General features: G+C 50.9%; 1 protein-coding gene across 1 annotated transcript in view; it reads right to left on the reverse strand.

Moving 5' to 3' along the window:
- Window positions 1-459: 459 nt before the first annotated feature.
- Window positions 460-20518, reverse strand: part of CCNJL (cyclin J like) — a 53989-nt gene continuing 33930 nt past the window's right edge. Inside the window, 4 exon segments of the mRNA XM_032477225.1 lie at window positions 460-5998; window positions 6000-6294; window positions 7775-7934; window positions 9352-9654. Coding sequence (XP_032333116.1) covers window positions 5870-5998; window positions 6000-6294; window positions 7775-7934; window positions 9352-9654 — 887 coding nt within the window. The 3' untranslated portion in view covers window positions 460-5869.

Raw genomic sequence — 20518 nt, forward strand, 5'->3', positions numbered from 1 at the left:
TCATTGGCAGCTCGCTCCTGGCCTCCTCCCACGTTCTGCCCTGGAACTTGTTTATCTTTCCAGGAACAGCACTCAGCCTCCCACACCCACCCACCAAGCAGAACCCTGCAAATTCCATCATTTTGCCAAGACTTATTGCGAATTAAGTGAACTAGGTAAGCATTAAATTAAACTAGGAGTGTTGCTGTTTCCCCTCCAGACTGAATAATTACTCATAATGAGCTTGGATAATAAGCCTCTAAACAACAGAGAGTTAACCATAATTAGGCTGAAAATTGAGAGAGAAAGAGAGGAGGAGGAAGGGAGAGGAGGAAGAGTAGAGAAGAAAGAAAGAGGAGTGGGAGGGAGAGATTGTTTTCACTCTGGTAACCGATTCAAGGACAAATTCAAATTGTTGGCAGGGGAGAAATTCTGTTATAGAAGTCAGATTCATGGAACAGAAGGACCTCACAGCCCAACTAGTTTAAACTCTGTATTTCACAGATATGGAAGCCAAGGCCCAGAAACAAAAAAATTCATCTAAGGTCACACAGCAGAGCAAGAATCGGAGAGTGATGTGGGGTCCCTGGTTGATGGAGGCACAGTCTCTCTGTCTGGCTTACAGGGTGAGTGGCGTAAGCTGAGCTGGAAGGAAGCATCCGTTTTGCTGGTGTCCTGGAAGAGAGGCATCCTCAGCCAGTAGAAGGGACAGCGGTTAAGAGTTTCAACCCTGGAGTCACACTGCCAGGGTTCAAATCCCTCTTCCACCACCTAGAAGCTGTGTCACCTTGGGGTGCGTTCATCCGTTTCTCTGAGCCTCAGTTTCCTCACCTGCCCGTGGAAATAATGACTGTACTTACCTAACAGAGCTGTCATGCTGCGAATTAAACAGGAGCCACTGCTACCTCCACTCCATCACCACCGCCATCCTCAAGCCAGTGTGATGAAATGTTAGGAGCACCGCCTCCACTTACCTGTAAGGCACGTGGGCAAGCCGCAGTATTTCTCGGAGTCTTGTCTTGTCCGTGTGTAAAACAGGCTCATAAGATCTTCCCTTCTTGGGTCACAGACGAGTTGCAAAGATTAAGGGTAAAAATCCATGCTAGTGGCCTCCAGAAAGTTACAGGAGCGTCACCATTTTGCTGCGCTGGTCAAGGTGTTGAAGTGACTCCCCGCTCAGTTCAGATGCCCTTCACCCAGCCCTTGAGAGTCATCTCTGCCACTCTGCCGGGGTGACAATTTCTCTCCCACCAAGCACATCTGGTCAAAAGAGAGCTTCTCAAAGCGTCTCTAAAGACCACAGCTAGGTGGCGTCCCACCACCCACCTGTGGCCCCATGGACAGACACCAAGGTGTGTACGTCGGCAGGAGGTGGGGGGTGTGCAGTGAAATCCTGAGTGACTGCGCCTTGGTGCAGGGGTGTGTGTGTCCTCTACGGGTGACAAGGCAGAGGCCACTAGTAACTCCTTGGTCAGGCATATCTAAGTGTGAAATCTGGTCGCACCACCTGCCCATGGTGAGACCTTGGGTTTCTCTGAACCTCAGTATTCTCATCTGGAAAATGGTGATAATACTCCTAGCTTCATGATGATGTCATGAGGACAAAAGAAGAGCAGGGGGAGTAAGAGAGCATGAGGAAAGTGTCAAATACGGGGCCTGGAGCACAGTAAGTGCTCACTAAACAGGGCCTTTCTTGGCGGTTCTACTGGTGAGAACCGGCACACACTGGGTCAGAGCTTTCAGAGTAGGGAGAGGTGTCCAAACCTGGCTGTGCACGTGTATTTCCTGGGGGTCTTATTAAAAGGACAGCCCAGGACCCACCGCAGACCTGCAGAAGGGGGGACACTTCAGGTACGAAGACCAGGGAGCTGCCACTGTTCTGAAGTGCTCCGCAGCCAGGTATGATGACCTTGGAGATAGTGCCAGTCCAAACCCTCCCGTTTTACAGACGAAGAAAACTGAGATCTAGAAAAGGGGAATGACCTGCCCACGTCCACACAGCTGGGGAGCAGCAGGAGGCCTGACATCCTGTGCTGCCTGCCGTGGCTCTGGCAAAGGCCGGGGACTGGACACTGGTTGGAGCCGGGCCAGCAGAAGCAGGACCACTTGAGCTCTTCCTTTAGAGTGAGAGCTGAATTGGAGGGAGATGAAGCTCTGGGGCTCACCTGAGCCTCCCCGAAAAAGAAAGGGGCCCTCTTATTGCCAATATTCCTCATAGACCTCCCCACTGAATAATGATTCCATACATTCCAGGCTTTCTTATCATAAACCTGAAGTATATAGTTCAGACTGACGGCCTTCTCACCTTATAAATGAAGAGACAGAGGCTCAGAGTGGAGAAGCAGCTTTTCTGTTTGCTATGAGCAAACTCAGACCTTCCACCTGTTAGGCCCAACGTTCTAGTCTATATACTAAAGGTTGCAAGTTTCCTGCCTGAGAACCACCCTAACCTATGTGTCTTCTGTTGCATTACAAAATTTTTAAATTTAATTCTTTAAATCATGAAAAATTAATTTCCTAGAAAGTGTCCTTCCAGTTTCTTTGAAATCTGGAGTTGTGGCAGCACGGAGGTGAGATCCCTGAAAGGCAGTACTTAAACACAGGCTTCAGTAGTCCCTACCCCATCACATTGTCTCCGTCATCCGGCTGATTCACTCACTACGTTACCCGCCTGGTCCTGATGGGCATGTGGATTTGAGACTCCTGCCAAATGCTATGGCCTCTCTGCTGAAATTCATCACAAAGGGCTTCCCTGAGAAACAGAGAATGAGGTTAATGAGGCTGGTGAGAGTCTTTCTCAAGAATTTGGTGCCAGGGATTGCCAGAGCCATCCCAGAGGTGGGGTCCCTCCCAGGGGATGCTCTGGGGAAGCCCCAAGCCTGGTCCCAGATTTTCACCTTCACAGATGGGGCTTGGGGACCCCCTCCCAGATCAGAGCCGGTTGGGGGCAGACAGGAGGAGCAGTAAATCCTGTCAGCCTGTGGCAGATATACGAAAAGCTATGTTGCTGTATTTCTGTCTGCTGCTGCACACGCTGAGAACACCCACACCCCTGTAAAAAAGCAGCATGAATGCCTGGCAGCTTTTTTACGAACCCACATCCATCATCCTGTCACGTCCTCTCCACCAGGTGAGTGGTACCGCCAGCTGGAGCCTTGCGCTCATTCAAAACCCTTGACTGAGGCACCTCGGGGCAGCGCGTCAGCTCTGGGCTGGCTGGGTTTCAGCTGTGGCTCCTTCCTTCACTATTGCTGTCCTTGGGCAAAGAAGCTCTCTGTGCTGTTTTCAGACCTGTAAGATACAGCTAATAATAGTTCCTACCTTGTAGGGTTATTAGGATGATTATAAGACATAATATAAGCAAATTCCTTAGCATAGTGAATTACAGACCGCAAATGGCTAATAAACGCCAACTGCGTGATTAGAGCCACCATCACCAGGCGGTGACGTTCTATATGTTGTATTGGCTGGGGTGGCTTAGGGCACAGCCGTCAAACCCAGTAAACAAACTCACAAGATCATTCCAGGTGATTTCACAGCTATGAAGAAAATGGAAGGGGGCAAGGAGGGAGCCTAGGGGTGACAGAGCCCTCTCTGGGAGGTGATGCGGGAGCTGAGGTTTCTCAGCCTGGGCACCGTCGTCACTTGGGGCCAGTCAGGTCATTACCATGGACTGTCCCGTGCACTGTGGGATGTGGAGCAGCATCCCTGGGTTCTACCCACTACATGCCAGCCATGCCCCTCTCCCGACTGTGACAACCAACAATACCTCCAGATGTCACCAAGTGTTCCCAGCGGGGCAAAATTGAGTCCTGCTGAGAATCACTGATGTATTTCAGACGACAGAACAGATGGCTTTGGAGAGCTGGACCTTGAACCCACAGGGCATGAGGAAGTGGAACCTTCACCCTGACCCTAATCCAGGCATTCATGCAACGTTCAGCCAATTTCCTTAAAATAAATCTCTCTCACTACCTATATAATGGGTTCTGTTTTTCTGGAGAACCTGCCCGATTCAGCGGTAGAACTGGGATGCCAAGCCTCACTCACCCCTTCTGCCCAGCCCACGTCCCCGGGAGGCCAGCTCAGAGGGCAGGAGCCAGTCTTGCCAGTCACCCACCCTCCACAACCTCTCAGCCCCGGGGGGGGACGTGGAAGAGCGAGGGAGGGCTGGCTGAGAGCAGGCCAGGAAGAGAACCGAGAGAGAGGCCACAAGCAGGTGATACGTTTATTGCGGGACCGCTTTTTCTGGGGGCTGGGCTGGCTGTGGGCTCTACTTGGGGTGGGGGTGCTCACAGGCGCCCAGCCTCAGAACAGACACAATAACTTGGAATCCAAACCAGTTGCACATAAATAAGGCTGGGCAAAGGAAAAAAAGAGAAAAACAATAAACGAATGTGCACTTTCCTATGCTGGTGTGACAAACTGGCCCCAGCCTGTCCGCGTCCAGCGTCTCCTCTTGACTCAACTTCCACGCTGAGCCTTCTGTCTGCTCGGAAAACCGCCTTCGGATCCAACTCCCGGCAGCCTCCCTGCCAGCCTCCTGGACTGGCAAACAAGCCAAGAAAACCAAAATGGGTTCTTTTTTAAAAAAGAAACAAAAAAGACGCTTCTGTGGCTCTTTGCACCTCCCAGTTCTAGCGCGTGAACAATGTTGTCCCCCGACCCCAAACCAACCAAAAAATGAAACATACTGAGCACAAGCTACGAGTCAGGATAAAACATATTGCACATGGCTCCGAGGGTCTTCCCGAGAGCCCTCTCACTGCAGAAACCCAAATACTGGCTTTCAATCCAACCAGCTGTCGGTGGGATCACAGACCCGGCACACCCCCCACTCCCCAAATCCAGATGGCGTCAGGCATTCATCTCACATTAAGATCCTTTGCTCTGATCCAAACACCAAGCCGAGGCTGGGTTTAACCTTATGCACTAGAAGCATGTGATGGAGGGAGGTGGGGTTTATTGGTTTTAAATCTTTGTTTACTTTTTAACAACCTTTTTCTTCTGGGTAGTTATCGAAGTCGTGCAGGTGAACAGAGCATCCAAGACGTGGAATCTCCTGGAACCGAGAGCCTGGAAAGCAGTTCTTCCCAGCCATATGCTTTTGCAAAGGGAGCTCTGGGTTGACCTCCAGGGTCAGTCCCAAGCCAGGTTAAAACCCACAGCCCTGGCGTGGGACAGGCAGTGTGGCAATCACCATGGTTTTTTCAGTCCTAAGGAATCTTCAAGTATCACAGAATCCCTGATGCAGCATGTAAACAAGACATCTTACAGAACAGAAAGCTAGGTCACTTCGGGAAGCAGCAGCAAGTAAAACATATAAAAGGCTGAGGGAAGTTTTAGGTTCCACAACAAAAGCAAGACAGCCGCTCACCGTGCCTTGGAAGGCAGAACGCACACACGGGCCCTTGTGTATGGAGCCAGGGAAAGAAAAGCACCCCAGACGGCATCTACTGGGGGTCCTGAGAACAGGTCAGGCTGCCCCCTCTTTTCAGTGGTGTAGCTGCCATCAGCAAAGCACAAAGGAGTCTTTGATGCTAAAACCTGGCCGTGCTCGTGGTCGGCATCCAGTCCCCCGTCTCCTGGCCTTGTCCCAGGTCTCTTGTCAACCCACTGGGCCCTTCTCCAGAGATGGCCACCGAGCCATCCCCTTGCACCCCAGCCATGTGTGGAAGATATTCTCCAGACGAATGTTCTTGGTTGAGGTATGTCATTGACTGCCTTGGGCTGGGTCAGTTTTATTTAAAAAGAGCACGGACCTTCTCCGTTCAAGGGCCCTGAGGCTCTGTGGGGATGGCCTCCCAGGCACCTCACTGGGCTGAGCTCCCCTCGTCGGTGTCCTCCACCTCCTGGGTTGCCAAGATCTCCCTGGGTGGCTAAAGGTGCTCTATCTGTCGAAACAGCCTGCAGGGAACACATGGCTCCCGCTGAAGTAGCTGCTCCCATAGGTGGCGGCGAGGCAGTGCCTGGGCTCAGAGGTGATGGCCATCTGCATGCCGAGGGACTGCGGGCAGGGCCACGGGACACACGTCCAGGGGCGGCAGGGCAGGGTACAGGGCGTGGAGGGACGAGCCGGTGCCCCCTGAGAGCAGGGTCCCCGAATGGGGGGGCAGCAGCGGGTCCTGGTAGGCCAAGCACAGGTCCCGCACGGGGGTCTGGAAGTGGGCCAGGGCCGTCGCTGTCGGCTGGCTGAGGCCGGGGTAGGCGGGCGGCTGGAACAGCACTTGGGTGGGGGCTGGGGGTGTGCCGGGCACCATCGCCAAGGCCTGGCTCTTGACCGCGACGGCATCCTTGAGGACGTTGTCATAAGCTCTGAAAGAAAAGGACTTGGGTGAGACTCGGGAGGTCTGAGGCCACAGCACCAGACAGCTGCCTTGCTGAGCTGAGTGGGATGCGAGGAGCTGTGTGTGCCACGACCGCCGGGCTGCACCCGGCCTGTGCTCACAGCCAGTACCACTGCCTCAGCGGTTCTCCGACTAAACTCGGGCCTCAGGTCTCAGCTTGGACCTGCTTCCTACAAAAGCCCTCTTCTGACCCCTCAAGATGAGCCAGCTGTCCCTGCAGCCCCTGCACGGCCCACCTCGGCAGTCTACACTGCAGGCAGGCAACTTCCAGGTCACCACTGGGCCCCTGCTGCAGAGTCCGAGCCCCGAGAGGGAGGACCCGTCCGCGTTTGCTCATCACTGCATCCCCTACACTGGGCACAGCACCTTCCCGAGACGGCAGAGCTCCCAGGGCTTAGGTGAGCTCAACCTTTGCCTTCAAGCCACTTCCTGGCAGCTCCATCCCCAGATGGCTCACTCCTGAGGTTGCAGATTTCAAGCAGGTTGCCCCCAGGGACCTAAGTGTCTCCCTCTGAAAAGGGAGATGGAACAGGTTTTTTTTCCACCTCAAAAAAACCCCAAAAAGCTTCCCATAATAAGACTTTTTGGGGAAACCAATCAATTAGAGGCTTCTGTAAGAAAGGAGAAAGTGGAGGCTGCAGCAGATCTGAGAAGGGGGCTACCACAGAGGGACAGCCATGGTGAAGAGGCAGAGGCAACGCCGGTGGCTCAATATCCAGGGGCACCCGCCTCACTCAAACCAGAAGGTTCCCCGGCTTTGGGGGGACCTTCTAAAAGGCAAAGATTTTAAAATACAGGCTAGCAAGCAGGACCGATTTCAGAGGACTGACACAGGCAGCTGCATCAGGAGGCTGAGATGGCTCTTCAGGGGCCTGGCCTTGTGGTCAGCGGGGCCAGCATCCAGGAGATGCCACCAGCCATCAGGTGGAAGCCGTCGGGTGCAGCCCGGCAGGAGCTTTCTGGACTCTGTCCTCCTCCCTGAGGTCACTGCTGAGTTCCTCTGCCTCTGATATCAGTTTCATAGTGTGTGTCTGTGATGCCTTTAAGTGTCCTCTCTGAAACACCGAACATTTCCTCCCCAAGATTCCCAGGGACCCTTGCAAGGAGGCTGTGGCCTCTTATGCGAAACCAATCTGGGCTCAGCTGGCTGAGAGTCAGCTTTGTGTCTACTTCAGAGAAAAGCAGCTTATAATGCGAGTCTCTCAATGTGATCACCCAGAAGACGGACGGATACGCTGGATCAATCCCAGAGCCGACACTCAGAAGCCCCTCGTGTCCCCCTCACCCCTAACCTGAAAACTGCAAACCCAAAGCTATGCAAAATAGGAAGGACTGAGCACCCAAATCCCAACTCCATCAGCAGTTACCGTGGCCCACTTACCTGGGCCTCACGAGCAAGTGGAACTTCGACATTTCAGAAACACGGAAGGATCAGGAGAGGAACTTACACCAGCAGGATTTCGATGCACGTGCTGAGATGTTCCAGGGAGTAGCTTGAGATCCTCTGCAGGTCTCTGGTCCAGTAGGGAGAAAGCTGAAGGCAAATCCTAGAGGCCCCCACACAGGCTGCAGCGACTACAGAAGGCTGGAATTTGTAGAAAATGTGATCTGAAGGAGAATCACAGAGGGAGTCAGCGTCATAAAGCCATGCCCTGGAGTCCCAGGGCCCCTCCTGCCTTGTGTCTCCTGGGAATTGGTAGACAAATGATTAAGTTCAAGGTTGCTCACTGCACATACACACACGATGAGAACTCAGTACAGCGTGAAGCTCCGTTCTTGAATCTTAAAACACCTTGGCTCGCAGTCTGGGATTTCTGCTGTCAGCCTAAAGCAGCGATTTTCAAAATATTGTCCCCTGTCTTCCAGGAGCTGCAAGGGGTTGCTGGTGGGCTACAAGCAGACCCGCCAAACATCTGTCCTTCCAACTGCAGGCTCCTTATGAATAGTGACAAGGCCTGGCCCATAGTAGGCACTCAGTAAAAATCTGCTGAATGAAAGCATGAATGAATGGCTACAAGAGTTTGATATTCATAACTAAAACCGGCCCTTGACTTACGTTTACTGAGGACTCTTTTTCCCCCTCCCAGCTTTGTTGACGTATGGTTGACAAATAAAAACTGTACATACTTAAGGTGTATAATGTGATGTTTTGGCACATATGCATATGGTGAAATGATCTGAGAAATCTTCACGTCCTACTAAGATATCTAACAACGCGGTAAAGCTGGCACTACGTATGTGCAAAAGGCAAGCTGTTGAAATTCCCACAATTTTCAGGAAGGACACTCGGTTATCAGGGTATTACTATGCTGTTTTAAATTGTTCATGATTTTCAAAGACTTCAGCGTTTGCCTGTTAAAGTGTGCATCACCCAGGTTACAGACCCAGGGTCAGACTCCCCAGGTCCAAACACTAGCAATGATCTTGTGTAAGTTACTTCATCTCTCGAGTATCCATAAAGGAAACTGATTTTTAAAATGAGAACAGCAGAAATGATTGTCATGTGGAGTCGTCATGAGGTTCAAATGACCTAGTATTTTTACGTAATGTCTAGATTTTTTCCCCCTAATATCTAGATTTTAAGACATCGGGAAGATGAGATTCAAATAAACAGAGTAACTCTATTGCTAAAGCAGCTGGGAACATAGTCCTCTCTCCCACCCTACCTGTACGATGCTAGCTCTCCCAGAATGACCTACCTGTGAATCTGTGCTATTTAGATCACTTGCCATGTTCCAGGTTAACGTATAAAAAATTACCAGCTGGTCAGTAAACAGGTAGGCTACCAGCTGGCCGCCTGCATATAAGCTGCTACTTCTCTTTCACACGTTACTGCTAACCCACGGGGCACATCCTCGCTCCTTCTCTGCTTATCTCTGCCAAGTGGGGGAGTGACCTGGTGATTTGGGTGGATGCGCCCCCCCTCCCATCAGGAAGGACTCCCTGGGTGCGGGCCTCTTGGAGCCCCCGGACCGCCGCCCCTGTGCAGGTAGGAAGGGCAGACAGGCTCCGACACCAGGCCCACCTTGCAGGGTGACCTCTAGGAAGTAGCGGGCGTACTCCTTGAGGCACTCTTTGGTCTTGCGGGGGCAGGTGGTGGGCCAGCTGTGGCAGTGGTGGTCCTTCTGGCTGACCGAGGCCAAGAGGTAGTAGTCCAGGAAGTGGGCGGGCGTGGGCAGGCAGAGGTTCCAGCTGAAGGCCTCTAGCAGCAGCAGCTCCGTGCTCAGCAGCTCCTTCTTGGAGAGGGAGAAGTTCTGGCTGCTCAGGATCCTGGTGCTGTTTATCTGCTCCAGCTTGGGGACATGGTCTTCCCTGTCCTCGAACTTACCTGAGGGAGAAGCAGAAGCCCAAAGGCACACACTCCAGATCTGTCACAACTGGGCTCGCATCCCCATGCCATTGCTTCCGGCTGTGTGATCATGCACAGGTGTTGCACCCTCTCTGTGCCTCAGCTTGCTCATCTGTAAAGTGGAACCTATACCTCCTAAAGCTTCTGTTAGATTCAACGAGAAAACGTACCCCACATGTTCACACCAGCACACGGAGCATGGAAGGTGCTCCACAGCAGTTAGCAACAGCAGCGAGGCCTGGGGACTAAGGTGGCCCTCCCGTCTGGTCCTCACTAATTCCACCTCACGACTGGTCAGGGGGCCGTAGTCACAGTGACCTTGCAAATCTGGCCCCATCCCTCCAGGCGGGGAAAAGCCCTTCAGTGGCTCCCCAGTATCTTCAATACTGAGTTTAAATTCTGTCAACGGGTTCTTAGTTGTGGTATCAGTTAAATGTGGAATCTTAAACCAAGCTCATGGGTACAGAGAACAGAACGGTGGTTGCCTGCGGAGGGGCGGGGGATGGGTGAGGATGGTCAAAAGTACAGACTTCCACTACAAGATAAATTAGTCCTGGGGCTGTGATGTACGGTAGTGTGACGACATTAATAACAATGTATTGTATATTTGAAAGTTGCTAGGAGGGTAGATCTTAAAAATTCTCATCATAAGAAAAAAAAACTAACTATATGAGATCATGGATGTTAACTAAAACTTATTGGTCATTTCACAGTGTATGCGTATATCAAACCATTATGTTGTTTACACCTTAAACTAATGCGGTATGCCAAGTATACTTCAGTAAAACTGGAAAACAAAAAAAAAAGTGACACCATGTGACTTCCAAGGCAAGGCTTTAAGAAGTCTTGCAACCTCTGCCTTCACCCCTGTGAGCACCATTCTGAGGCTGCCTTGTAAGGAAGCAGGTCTAGCCTCTTGGGGGAGAAGAGGCCACAAGGAGGAGGGCCCAGGCGCCCCAGGAACAGCCAGCACCGCCTCTCACACATGTGCACGAGGCCACCCTGAACCTTCCAGCCCAGCGGATCCTCCAGCAACTGTCTGAGGAGTGGAATGAGCCCCAGCGAAACCAGCACAGGAACCACCAAACAGCCCACGTCACTGTTGTTTTAAATCACCAAGTTTTGGGGTGATTCATTTTGCAGGAACAGATAACTGGAATACATTCATATCAATGGACGGTGGCAAAAAGATGTGAAACTCCATGGACAAACATGTCACCAGCTCAGGAAGTACTAAAGGAACAATGACTACATATAGGAAAGTCCCGGAAATAAGTTGCATGAAACAAAGTCACATGGAGCTGGATATAACAAAAGTTAAACATGAGCGTTGTGTGATCCCGCCCAAGGGTCCAGGGGACCGAGGGCTCACAGTCATCAGCTGTGGAAGGCCCCAGTGGCAGCCTCCGCTGCGGGAGGTTCTGCAGGGGGAGCTGCTGGGGAATCTGGCCTTAACCCCCTCACTCTGGGGAAACCACGCACACCTGGCTGTGGCTTCTGCCGCTGAAGCTCTCTGAAGGCACCTGCTCTCCTTGCTGACAAGCGGTCGTCTGTGCAGACCCTCTGCCCTGGAGCATCCTGCCCCCTCCCCGGCTCACTCCGCCAACCTCACCGTGTCCTTCACCTCGAAGTCACTGGCTCTTGGAAGCCTTCCCTGACCGCAGTCCCCTCGTACTGCCCGACACACACATTAGATGGTGCATCCCCAGGCCTGGCCTCCTGGTCCGGTCACCTTGGCCTCCAAGCCCAACCTCACAGTTGCTGGTCAGGAAGGGAGGGAGTGCAGAGACAAGGGAGGAAAACTTAAACAAGGGTGCAGCCCTGGGGCAGGGTCCTGGTTCCTCGGCAAGGAATATATGTAACAATATCTTGAGTTCTTCTGCCAGATCTAAGGCCCCCAGGGGGAGGATGGCAACTTCAGGCTGAGCACAAGAGTCCTGGAGCACCGCCCCGTTACCTCCCCACCAGCCAATCAGGAAAAAGTCACACACCCTGCAGCCCTCACCCCAAGTTTTGCCTGTAAAAACTTCTCCCTGAAAAACTTCTCGGGGAGTTGGGTTTTGGGGTACAAGCCACCCATTCTCCTCGCTCGGCCCTGCAATGCACCTTCCTCTGCTCCAGACCCCGACGTTTCAGTCTGGTCAGCTTCACTGTGCATTAGGCACATGCACTTGCATTCGGTAGCAAGAAGAGGCAGTGGGCGACCCAGCTGAACTCACGCACACATTCGCCGCCGAGGAACAGCAGACAAAGCACTCGAACACCTGTGCACAACCGCCGGCGCCTCCTGACCCAGTTCTCAGCAGACGCCCGCGCTCTCTGAGAGATAAGGAAGCAACCACTGCAGGCTGCCCGACAGCAGATGCAACGCGTTCCTCACCAAGGCCTCGAAAGACGTCACTGAGAAATGAAACACCGACTCTGGGAAGCCTGTATCTCCATGCTCTCAGGGAGCCAGGTAACGACCCAGTGAGTGGGCAGAGGTGGTGACGTGAGGCCCTGGTCTTTGCCAGGTAGGAGCAGAAATGACTGCTGACCAGGTCCAAAGCAGCTTACAGCAACCCGCATTCACCTCCTTCCCGGGTCCGGCCTGGCAGGAGCTGGACCTGGCATGGCACTGTCTCCAAAGTACACACCTGGCCTTGCCTCGTACAAGGGCAACTCGGGCAAGAAAAGGCAAAGACAGAGCTGCCCTTTTCCCAAGGGCAAGAGGCCCCTGTCCGCTGAAATCCTAGGGTGGGGTCTGCTGGCCAGGCCTCGCCACCTTCCCCAGCCTCACGGCCTCACTCCCTCCCCAAGCTTGGGTCCAGACACTTGGAATCTGACCCCTCCTCTGGCTGGGAGAGGTCATCCCCTCACCCACTTTATCAGGTGCCCTCCAGAGCTCAGTTCAGAGGCCGCTCAGTGTCATCAGGGCACTGCTCACACTCAGATTGTTTAATTTCAAGTGCTAGTATCAGTGGCCACCACCTGACCATTAGCAGGTCATTAACAGGTCTGAACTCCAGGAGGACAGGAACCAGGTCCCACCCAGCACAGTCCCGGCACACAGCAGGTGCCCGATGGATATTCCTTGAGAGAATGAATGGTTCTCTCTGGAAAGGTGAATTGTAGGCCATTTGAATTGTTCTCTGATGTTCTCTGATTATCTGTATTCCCTAATTTTTTCTCCAATGATTCATGTATTCTTTCTGCAATTTAAAAAGAAAGAAGGGGAGGGTATAGCTCAAGTGGTAGAGCGCATACTTAGCATGCATGAGGTCCTGGGTTCAAGTCCCAGTACCTCCATTAAAAATAAATATATGAATTCAATTAAACAAACAAGCAAACAAACAAACCTAATTACCACTCCCTCATAAAAATAAAAAGAAAAAAATATATTTTGCAAAATTGTCAAGGTTTTCCTGAACCTTGGTTGAACTGAGTCAATGCGTTTGCAGGCACTCCACAGATATGAGCTCTTTCCTTCCCGGAGCAGAAGGTGGTGGGGTCAAGGTCACGGCTCTGGCAGAGACACGGCGCTGTGCACCGTGCTGGCTGTGGCACCGAGATCCCTCCACGGCCTTGTAGGCAGCCAGCAGTCTATTCCGATGGGCAGATGTGCTCAATCAGATTAGTTTCTCCCTGCCCTCAGGGCTTTTCAGAACTTTCAGGGATCTGTTTTTTTCCCCCTGCCACCAGGCCCAAGAGGATTACCCTCCAACGGAAGGGGCCACGGATTACTGAGGAATCTGAATTCACCTGCTCCGTCTGCTCCCCACACTGGGAGGGGGGGGCTTCTTGGGGACCCACCGCACTGCAGGCCAGAGCAGGGCAGAGCTGGGTCTGAATCATTGACAAGCTGGCTCTGGATCTAACAGTGCTAAACCTGCAAGGGGGTTCGTTTGCTCTCTAGGAACATGACCCATGCAGAGAAAGCATGGCCACCCAGGATGGGAGATGCTGGAGGGAGTGTCCAGCACACAGAAGTGGACAGAGCCCCCCTGCCAGGCCGGGCACCGGGCCTTGTGCTGGACACACACTGGCTCCTCCCACATAGGTTATGTTCAGGGCCCCGGAGGCTCAGAGAAAAATTTCACGCGAGAACTCAGCTCCACACTTAGGGGCGACCTCACAGCTCCCGGTCTTAGTGACTCTTCCCCAGCACAATACATTTCACAGCCAGCAAAGATTTTACGAGTTTCCTGGTGTTGCACGTGCCCGGCAGACGTTTCCTCCCTCCTCCCATGACTGTGAGCAGACTGACCCTTTGTCCCCAGCCCACCACCACCAAGCATCCGCCACTCAGCTGCTTGCTCCTTACTGACAAAGGGCACAGACAACAGATGCCTGGAAGTGCTCAGGCAGGTCCCAGGAGGGGTGGGGGAACAGAAGTCTGAGTTTTTCCAAGTCAGACAAGAGCCAAAGACTCTTTTCAACTTGTTTGATGTGCTTTTCATTTGGGAAATTTTCAAATCCACGGAATAGTCGAAACAACAGAACAATGAACCCAGATGACCCTTCCCCAGATTCACCAATTGCTGACACGGAGCCACACGTGTGTGTGTGTGTGTGTGTGTGTGTGTGTGTGTGTGTGTGTGTGTGTGAGATATGGTTTTACTGGCCCATTTTAATTAAGTTGCAAACATGACCTGCCACCCCTGGCTACTTCAGCATCCATCCCTGAGGTCATTTTCCTATATAATCATACTGCTGTTAGCAATCCCAAGAACATCACCATTAATGCAATAACATTTTCTAACATTCGGTCCACATTTGACTTTCCCCAAGAGTCCCGAAAATGCCTTTATAACTTTTGTTTTTTGGATTCAGATCTGACAAGGCAACACATGGTGTCTGTTATGTCTCTTAAGTCCCCTTTGTTTGCTTTTCGTGACACAGACTGGATGAATTCAGGCCCAGCAGTCTTGTACAATATCCCATATTCTGGGCTGCCTGATTGTCTCCTCATGATCAAACAGTTTGGGCAAGAGCCCTACAGAGGTGACATTTTGTCCTTCTTACCGCGTCACATCAGGGGTTTTATAACGTCAGTTTGTCACAGCAACACTGATGCTATGTTTGATTGCCTGTTTAAGGTGATGACACCAGATCTCTCCATTTTAAAGGTACCATTCACCTGTGAGGTGACACCTAGAGACTAAGTGAATATTCTGTGTCCCAACGACCTTTAACTCAGCAATCTGGCATCCACAAATGATCCTTTCCTGAAATCAGTGATTACACTGGGGTTGAAAAAAGGAATTTTTAACAAGTCTACCATTTCTTCTACATTTGTCTTTTTGGATATTCATACTGCCCCGAACTTGAACAGTTGGGAGCACCATCAACATACTAAGACGAAAGGAAAACCCTGAGCATATCAAAGCATTCGCCCTGAATCTGGGAGGCCAGGCGCACGCACGTGAGCCCTCAGTGCCGGTGGCGGTGGTGAGTGTGCAGGTTGGAGGATGCTCCGCACACCAGCTGGCGCACTGCTCCACCGCTCCCAGGGGCTGGTGCACACAGAGCCTCGGCCATTCCTGGCCAGTCACATAGTCAGTTAGTGGACTGATGACCATGCATCTGTCAAGCCTAAACTCTTTTTTTTTTTTTAATTGAAATATAGTTGATTGACGATATGGTGTTAGTTTCAGGTGTCAAGTAGCCTGAACACTTAACCACAGGCTAGGCCATGCTGGCCAGACGCTGCAACCCAGCAAGCCTCAGGAGGGACACTCAGAGACTGGCTCTTCTTTTTCTTTAAAAAAAAAAAAAAAGGCATTTAAAAAAATTGCAGTAAAATGCGCATACCATAAAATGTACCATTTTAACCATTTTTAACTGTACTGTTCAGCGGCATTAAGTACATTCACACTATAGTGCAACCAACCTCCAGGACTCTTTGTCTTGCAAAACTGAAACACGATACCCATTAAACAACCCCCTGTCGCCCCGCCCAACCCTGGTAACCACCTCTCTACTTTCTGTCTCTATGAATTGACTGTTCAAAAGGCTGGCTCTTTCTTCTTGCACCTACTGTCTTGACAACCAAGCCTTAAAGCAGACCAAATAGGATTCCTAACTTTTCGAGAGAATTAATATTTTTAATTGCTTTAAAAAAATACCCAAACTCTTTATTTTGGAAAATTTAAAATATAGCCCTCCCAATAGAGAAAACGTTGTAATGAACCCCTATGAATGCATTGTGCAGCTTTAAAGAGCATCAACATTTATAGCACCTTCAGAAAAATTCTTAGACAGAAAGGTAAATGGCACAGAATGGGATTCTAGAAGAAGCCTGTGTTGCCCATTTCTCACGCCCAGGCCCAGGGCTGCCCCAACCGCTAGACAGGCTGCTTTATGTACGGCTCCCAGCTAATCCCCCCAACAGCCCTTCATGCCTGGCAAGATGCCCACTTAACAGACTCATTCAGGATCACCTGCTGCCCATTTGGGAGCTGAACCTAGACTCAGAGATGAGGCCAAATTTTCCTGGCTAAAGAGGACCATGTTTTAATGCAACAGCTATTAAAACTATTCTTCTTTGCTAAAAAAGTACAACGCCTTTAAACAGGCAAAGCTGCTCTTTCTCAAGAAAGGCCACTCTTCTATTTTAAAGTCCTTCCCCCCTTCTTTTTGATACAGGAAAACGGGACATGAGAGAATGGCCGTGTCCCAGGCCTTGGTTGAGTCCCTGGGACTCACTCCACCAAGTGAGGGTTCTTGGCTTCTCACAGGGAAGGATTCAAGAGCGAGCCATAGTAGAGTGAAAGTAGATTTATTCAGAGAGATGCACACACCATAGGCCGAGTGCAGGCCATCTCAGAAGGCCAGAGAAAGGCCACAAGGTGCAGGTTTGGGTGTTTAGTTTAAAGTAAAAGTAGGTAATCATATGATCCAGCAATCCCACTCCTAGGCATATATCCTAGAGGGAACCTTAATTCAAAAAGACACCTGCATCCCAATGTTCATAGCAGCACTATTTACAATAGCTAAGACATGGAAACAACCTAAATGTCTATCGACAGATGACTGGATAAAGAAGTTGTGGTATAGTTACACAATGGACTACTACTGAGCCATAAAAAATAATAATGTCATTTGCAGCAACATGGAGGGCCTGGAGAATGTCATTCTAAGGAAGTAAGCCAGAAAGAGAAAGAAAAATACCATATGATATCACTTACATGTGGAATCTAAAAAAAACAAACAAACAAAAAAACCACATACACAAACAAACTTATTTACAAAACAGAAACAGACTCGCAGACACAGAAAACAATCTTATGGTTACTGGGGAGGAAGAGGATGAGAAGGGATAAATTGGGAGTTCGAGATTTGCAGATACTAACTAATAGATATAAAATAGATAAACAAGTTTAAGTTCATATTGTATAGCCCAGGGAACTATATTCAGTATCTTGTAGTAACTTATGGTGAAAAGAATATGAAAACAAATACATGTATGTTCATGTATGACTGAAGCATTATGCTGTACACTAGAAATTGACACATTGTAAACTGACTATATTTTAATAATAAAATATATATGCCAAAAAATAAATAAATTAAAAAAATAAAGTAAAAGTAGATACACAATCCACAGAGCGCGGGCCATCTCACTCAGGAGGGAGCAGCCACAAGACGCAGGGTTATTAGTTTTTATGTGCTCAGTAGCTTCATATGCTAACAAGTGGGAGGATTATTCCAAATATTTTGGGGAAGGGGCAGGGATTCCCAGGAATTGAGCCACCACCCTCTTTCTGACCTTTTATGGTCAGCCTGAGAACTGTCATGGCACCTGTGGGAGTGTCATTCCCCATGCTGATATATTACAGTGAGTGTATAATGAAGCTCAAAGGCCACTGGAAGTCAAATCTCCCGCCACCTTGGGCCTCCGGGTCTACTGGGAGTTGCGTTTTCAGCCGTCTTGGTGCTAACTGCTGAGTCATTCTCTTTATGACTCTGCCCTGCCCTCTTCCATCCTGTCTCATTTTCATCTGAGAATGAGAAAGAAAATCTGATCAGGAATTGAGACCCCCATGGCCACCCCTCCCCCTCCCAGCGGTCCCCAACCCTACTTTGTAGGGTGCTGATGTAAATGGAAGGGAAGGCAGGCCAGAGGGATCAATGGCTGCCTGGCCCTCCAGGTGGGCCTGACATCTTCCGAGGTGACCGTGGGAAGTGCCAGGCAGTAGAGGAGGTGTGAGGACCCAAGAGGAAAGAGTAAACTCCGGTGGAAAGGCCTTTTCCCCAGTACCTGGGAGAGGAAACACTGGCCCCTTCAGTTCCCAGGCTGGGCCAGGCTGAAGGGAGACCTTTCTGATGTTCATTCTTCCTTCCTCAGAGGGGAGACCAGTGACCATTAGGAGGGGCAGAACTGGCCAGCTTTATTTACATCTGGTCCTGAGAATATTTACTTAGGGCTGAGCATCCCTTGACCTGGGGGAGCCTGGATTCTAGGTGAAGTCCTGACAGGTAACAGGCAAGAATGCCCTGCCAAGAACTTTAAGTTCAGGCCAGTTCGTCACCCTCACCCATTACAACTTGTATAATTTCAGGCTATCGCCTGGAAACCCGAACCCCAAGGGTGGTAGGGAGGGCTCGAGGAGGTCACAGATGACAGGACCGGTGCAGGACTTAGGGCACAGGACGTTCCCCATGAATGGTGGCAGCTGCTGCTGTATTATGTATCGAACTTTGCACTCCCAGGGATCATCTTCTAAAGTTCTGCTAGTTGGGTAGCGACGAACTAGGGTTCACAGCCAAAGCTACAAACATTTTCTTACAGGCTCTGAAAAAGGGGTGGAAATCAGCCCAACCAAAGGCTCCCCCAGCCCCACGATCCCACTCGTGGGGCTGTGCTGGACGCCCTGAGTGGACCTAGAGTGGCTCCAGCCTCCTTCCCCCTTGACTGTGACCTTGAACTCCATTCTTCTGCTGGTGGTTTCAAGGTTCTCAGAGAAGGAGGCCAAGGTTTCTCCCGGATGGGTCCTCCTCACAGGGGTGGGACTTCCCCAGGTCTCCCAGCTGGTTAGCGAGAGGGAGAGAATCCACATGCCAGGATAGGAGCCCCGGAGGGCAGGGAGCTTCATACTTGGTCCCCCTCAGCATCCCACGCTCCAGGCACAGCACAGCAGGCATCAAGCCACGCAGGCAGCCTCCCTGGGAGGTGCTGGTTACATGCCCTCACAAGAGCTCTCAGTTCGTTCTGGGAACAACCCCAGAGGCTGGGAGTGTCCTCCACACGGAATCAGAAGCTCAGACAGGTTCAGGGAGTTGCCCCCACCATCCTAGCCATTAAGGATGAGAGCAAAAGGAAAAGTCCAGCTGGCTACTTTGTGAGGACAGGGACCACATTTATCTTGTAGAACTTTGCAGATGCCCTTCACAACAGCCAGCATAAAGTCAATACTTAATAGTTCTTTTTTTTTTTAAATGAGTGCATAAATGGCTAAAATGTCCAGAGCTTTCTACACCACAAGCAGGAAGTCTCAGGTACAGTCACGAGGATCCTGCAGCCCCAGAAAGTCTCGGTGACGAGTACATCGATCTGGGCGCAGGAATTCCCAGGGATGTGGGTGTCAGGCCAGCTTCGGCCTCCCCTCGTCGAACCGCCTGTTTCTCCACAAATGCTTTTGTCTCCATCATTCCTTCTGGCTGCTTAGTAATTTAATTCCAGAGCCTTTCCACTAAAGATCTGTATGATCAACAAGACTTAGCTTTTTCGTCCAACGGCAGAATTGAAGTCAAAGAGTGAATCCCTGAGGGGGATGCTTTCTGTAATAAAGAACAGCACTGCACCCCCAAACCAGTTTTTTTCCCTTAAAAAGATTTTTTTAATTATTAAAAAGTTTTTTTAATTATTATTTTTTGGTGTTTTTTGGGGGGGAGGGGAATTAAGTTGCTTTGCTTGTTTGTTTAACTGAACTCAGGACCTTGTGCATGCTAAGCACGCACTCTGCCACTGAGCTATACCCTCCCCACTAGCTTTTTCATTAAAAAAAAAACTCTTTGGCTTTTTGTAGTTATTGAGGCCACAGGGTGCTTCCTACTTGTCCCCAAAGGGGCACTGCTCAGATGTCCAGCAGACATGTGTCTTTCTGAGGAATCAGGGGAGACAGATTTTGAGCCATTTGATGGAGAAGCCAGGAAACTACTCTGTGGAGAGCGCCCGCCGAAGGCTGTCTTCCTTCGCGGTGCAGCACGGAGGGGCAGAGCGGGCACCGTGCGGGGATCCTCCTGGGTTCCCCGGGGGCTCAGCCACTCACTGGCTGCGTGGTCTGGGGCGAGTCTCAGCCTCTGGGGCCTGTGCAATGGGAGCGGCAGAAGTAGACGGAATGTGATGAGGGCTCAGCGTGCTTACACCGGTGATCAACAAAGACTGGAACTCGATCTGCTTTATAAGCCTCTGCTTGATTCAGGACCAACCATGCAATCACGGGCGCAATGACAGTTTAATGTGCAGATAAGATTTGAGGTGGGAGAGAGAGAAAGCCAGAACAGAGTGAGAGAGCCCTCCAGCTATAAGACGGTGCTTGGGCAGCGGTCTTCAGGGAAGGGAGGAAGCTGTGCAGACCAGAGCGGGTGGGAAGCAGGGAGCACACCCCCCCACAACTGTGTCCTTGAAACCTGCTGCAGAGGCGCCACTTCCAAGAGCTGTGTCCCCTCCAGGGATCTGGAGGTTAGGAAATGACCCGCAGAAAAAAGCCTGTAATCCCAGCTAGACCTGGGCATCAGGGGCCCACCAGGGTCGTGTGAAGGTGAACCTGGGACTTCCCCTGCTTGAGCTCCCTTCCTTCCTCAGGACACAAAGAAAGGTCCTTAAAGAACGTCTACAGTCCCCGTCGTTGAAGACTGA

Source organism: Camelus ferus, chromosome 3 (genome assembly GCF_009834535.1).
Source record: "Camelus ferus isolate YT-003-E chromosome 3, BCGSAC_Cfer_1.0, whole genome shotgun sequence".
Taxonomy (NCBI): domain Eukaryota; kingdom Metazoa; phylum Chordata; class Mammalia; order Artiodactyla; family Camelidae; genus Camelus; species Camelus ferus.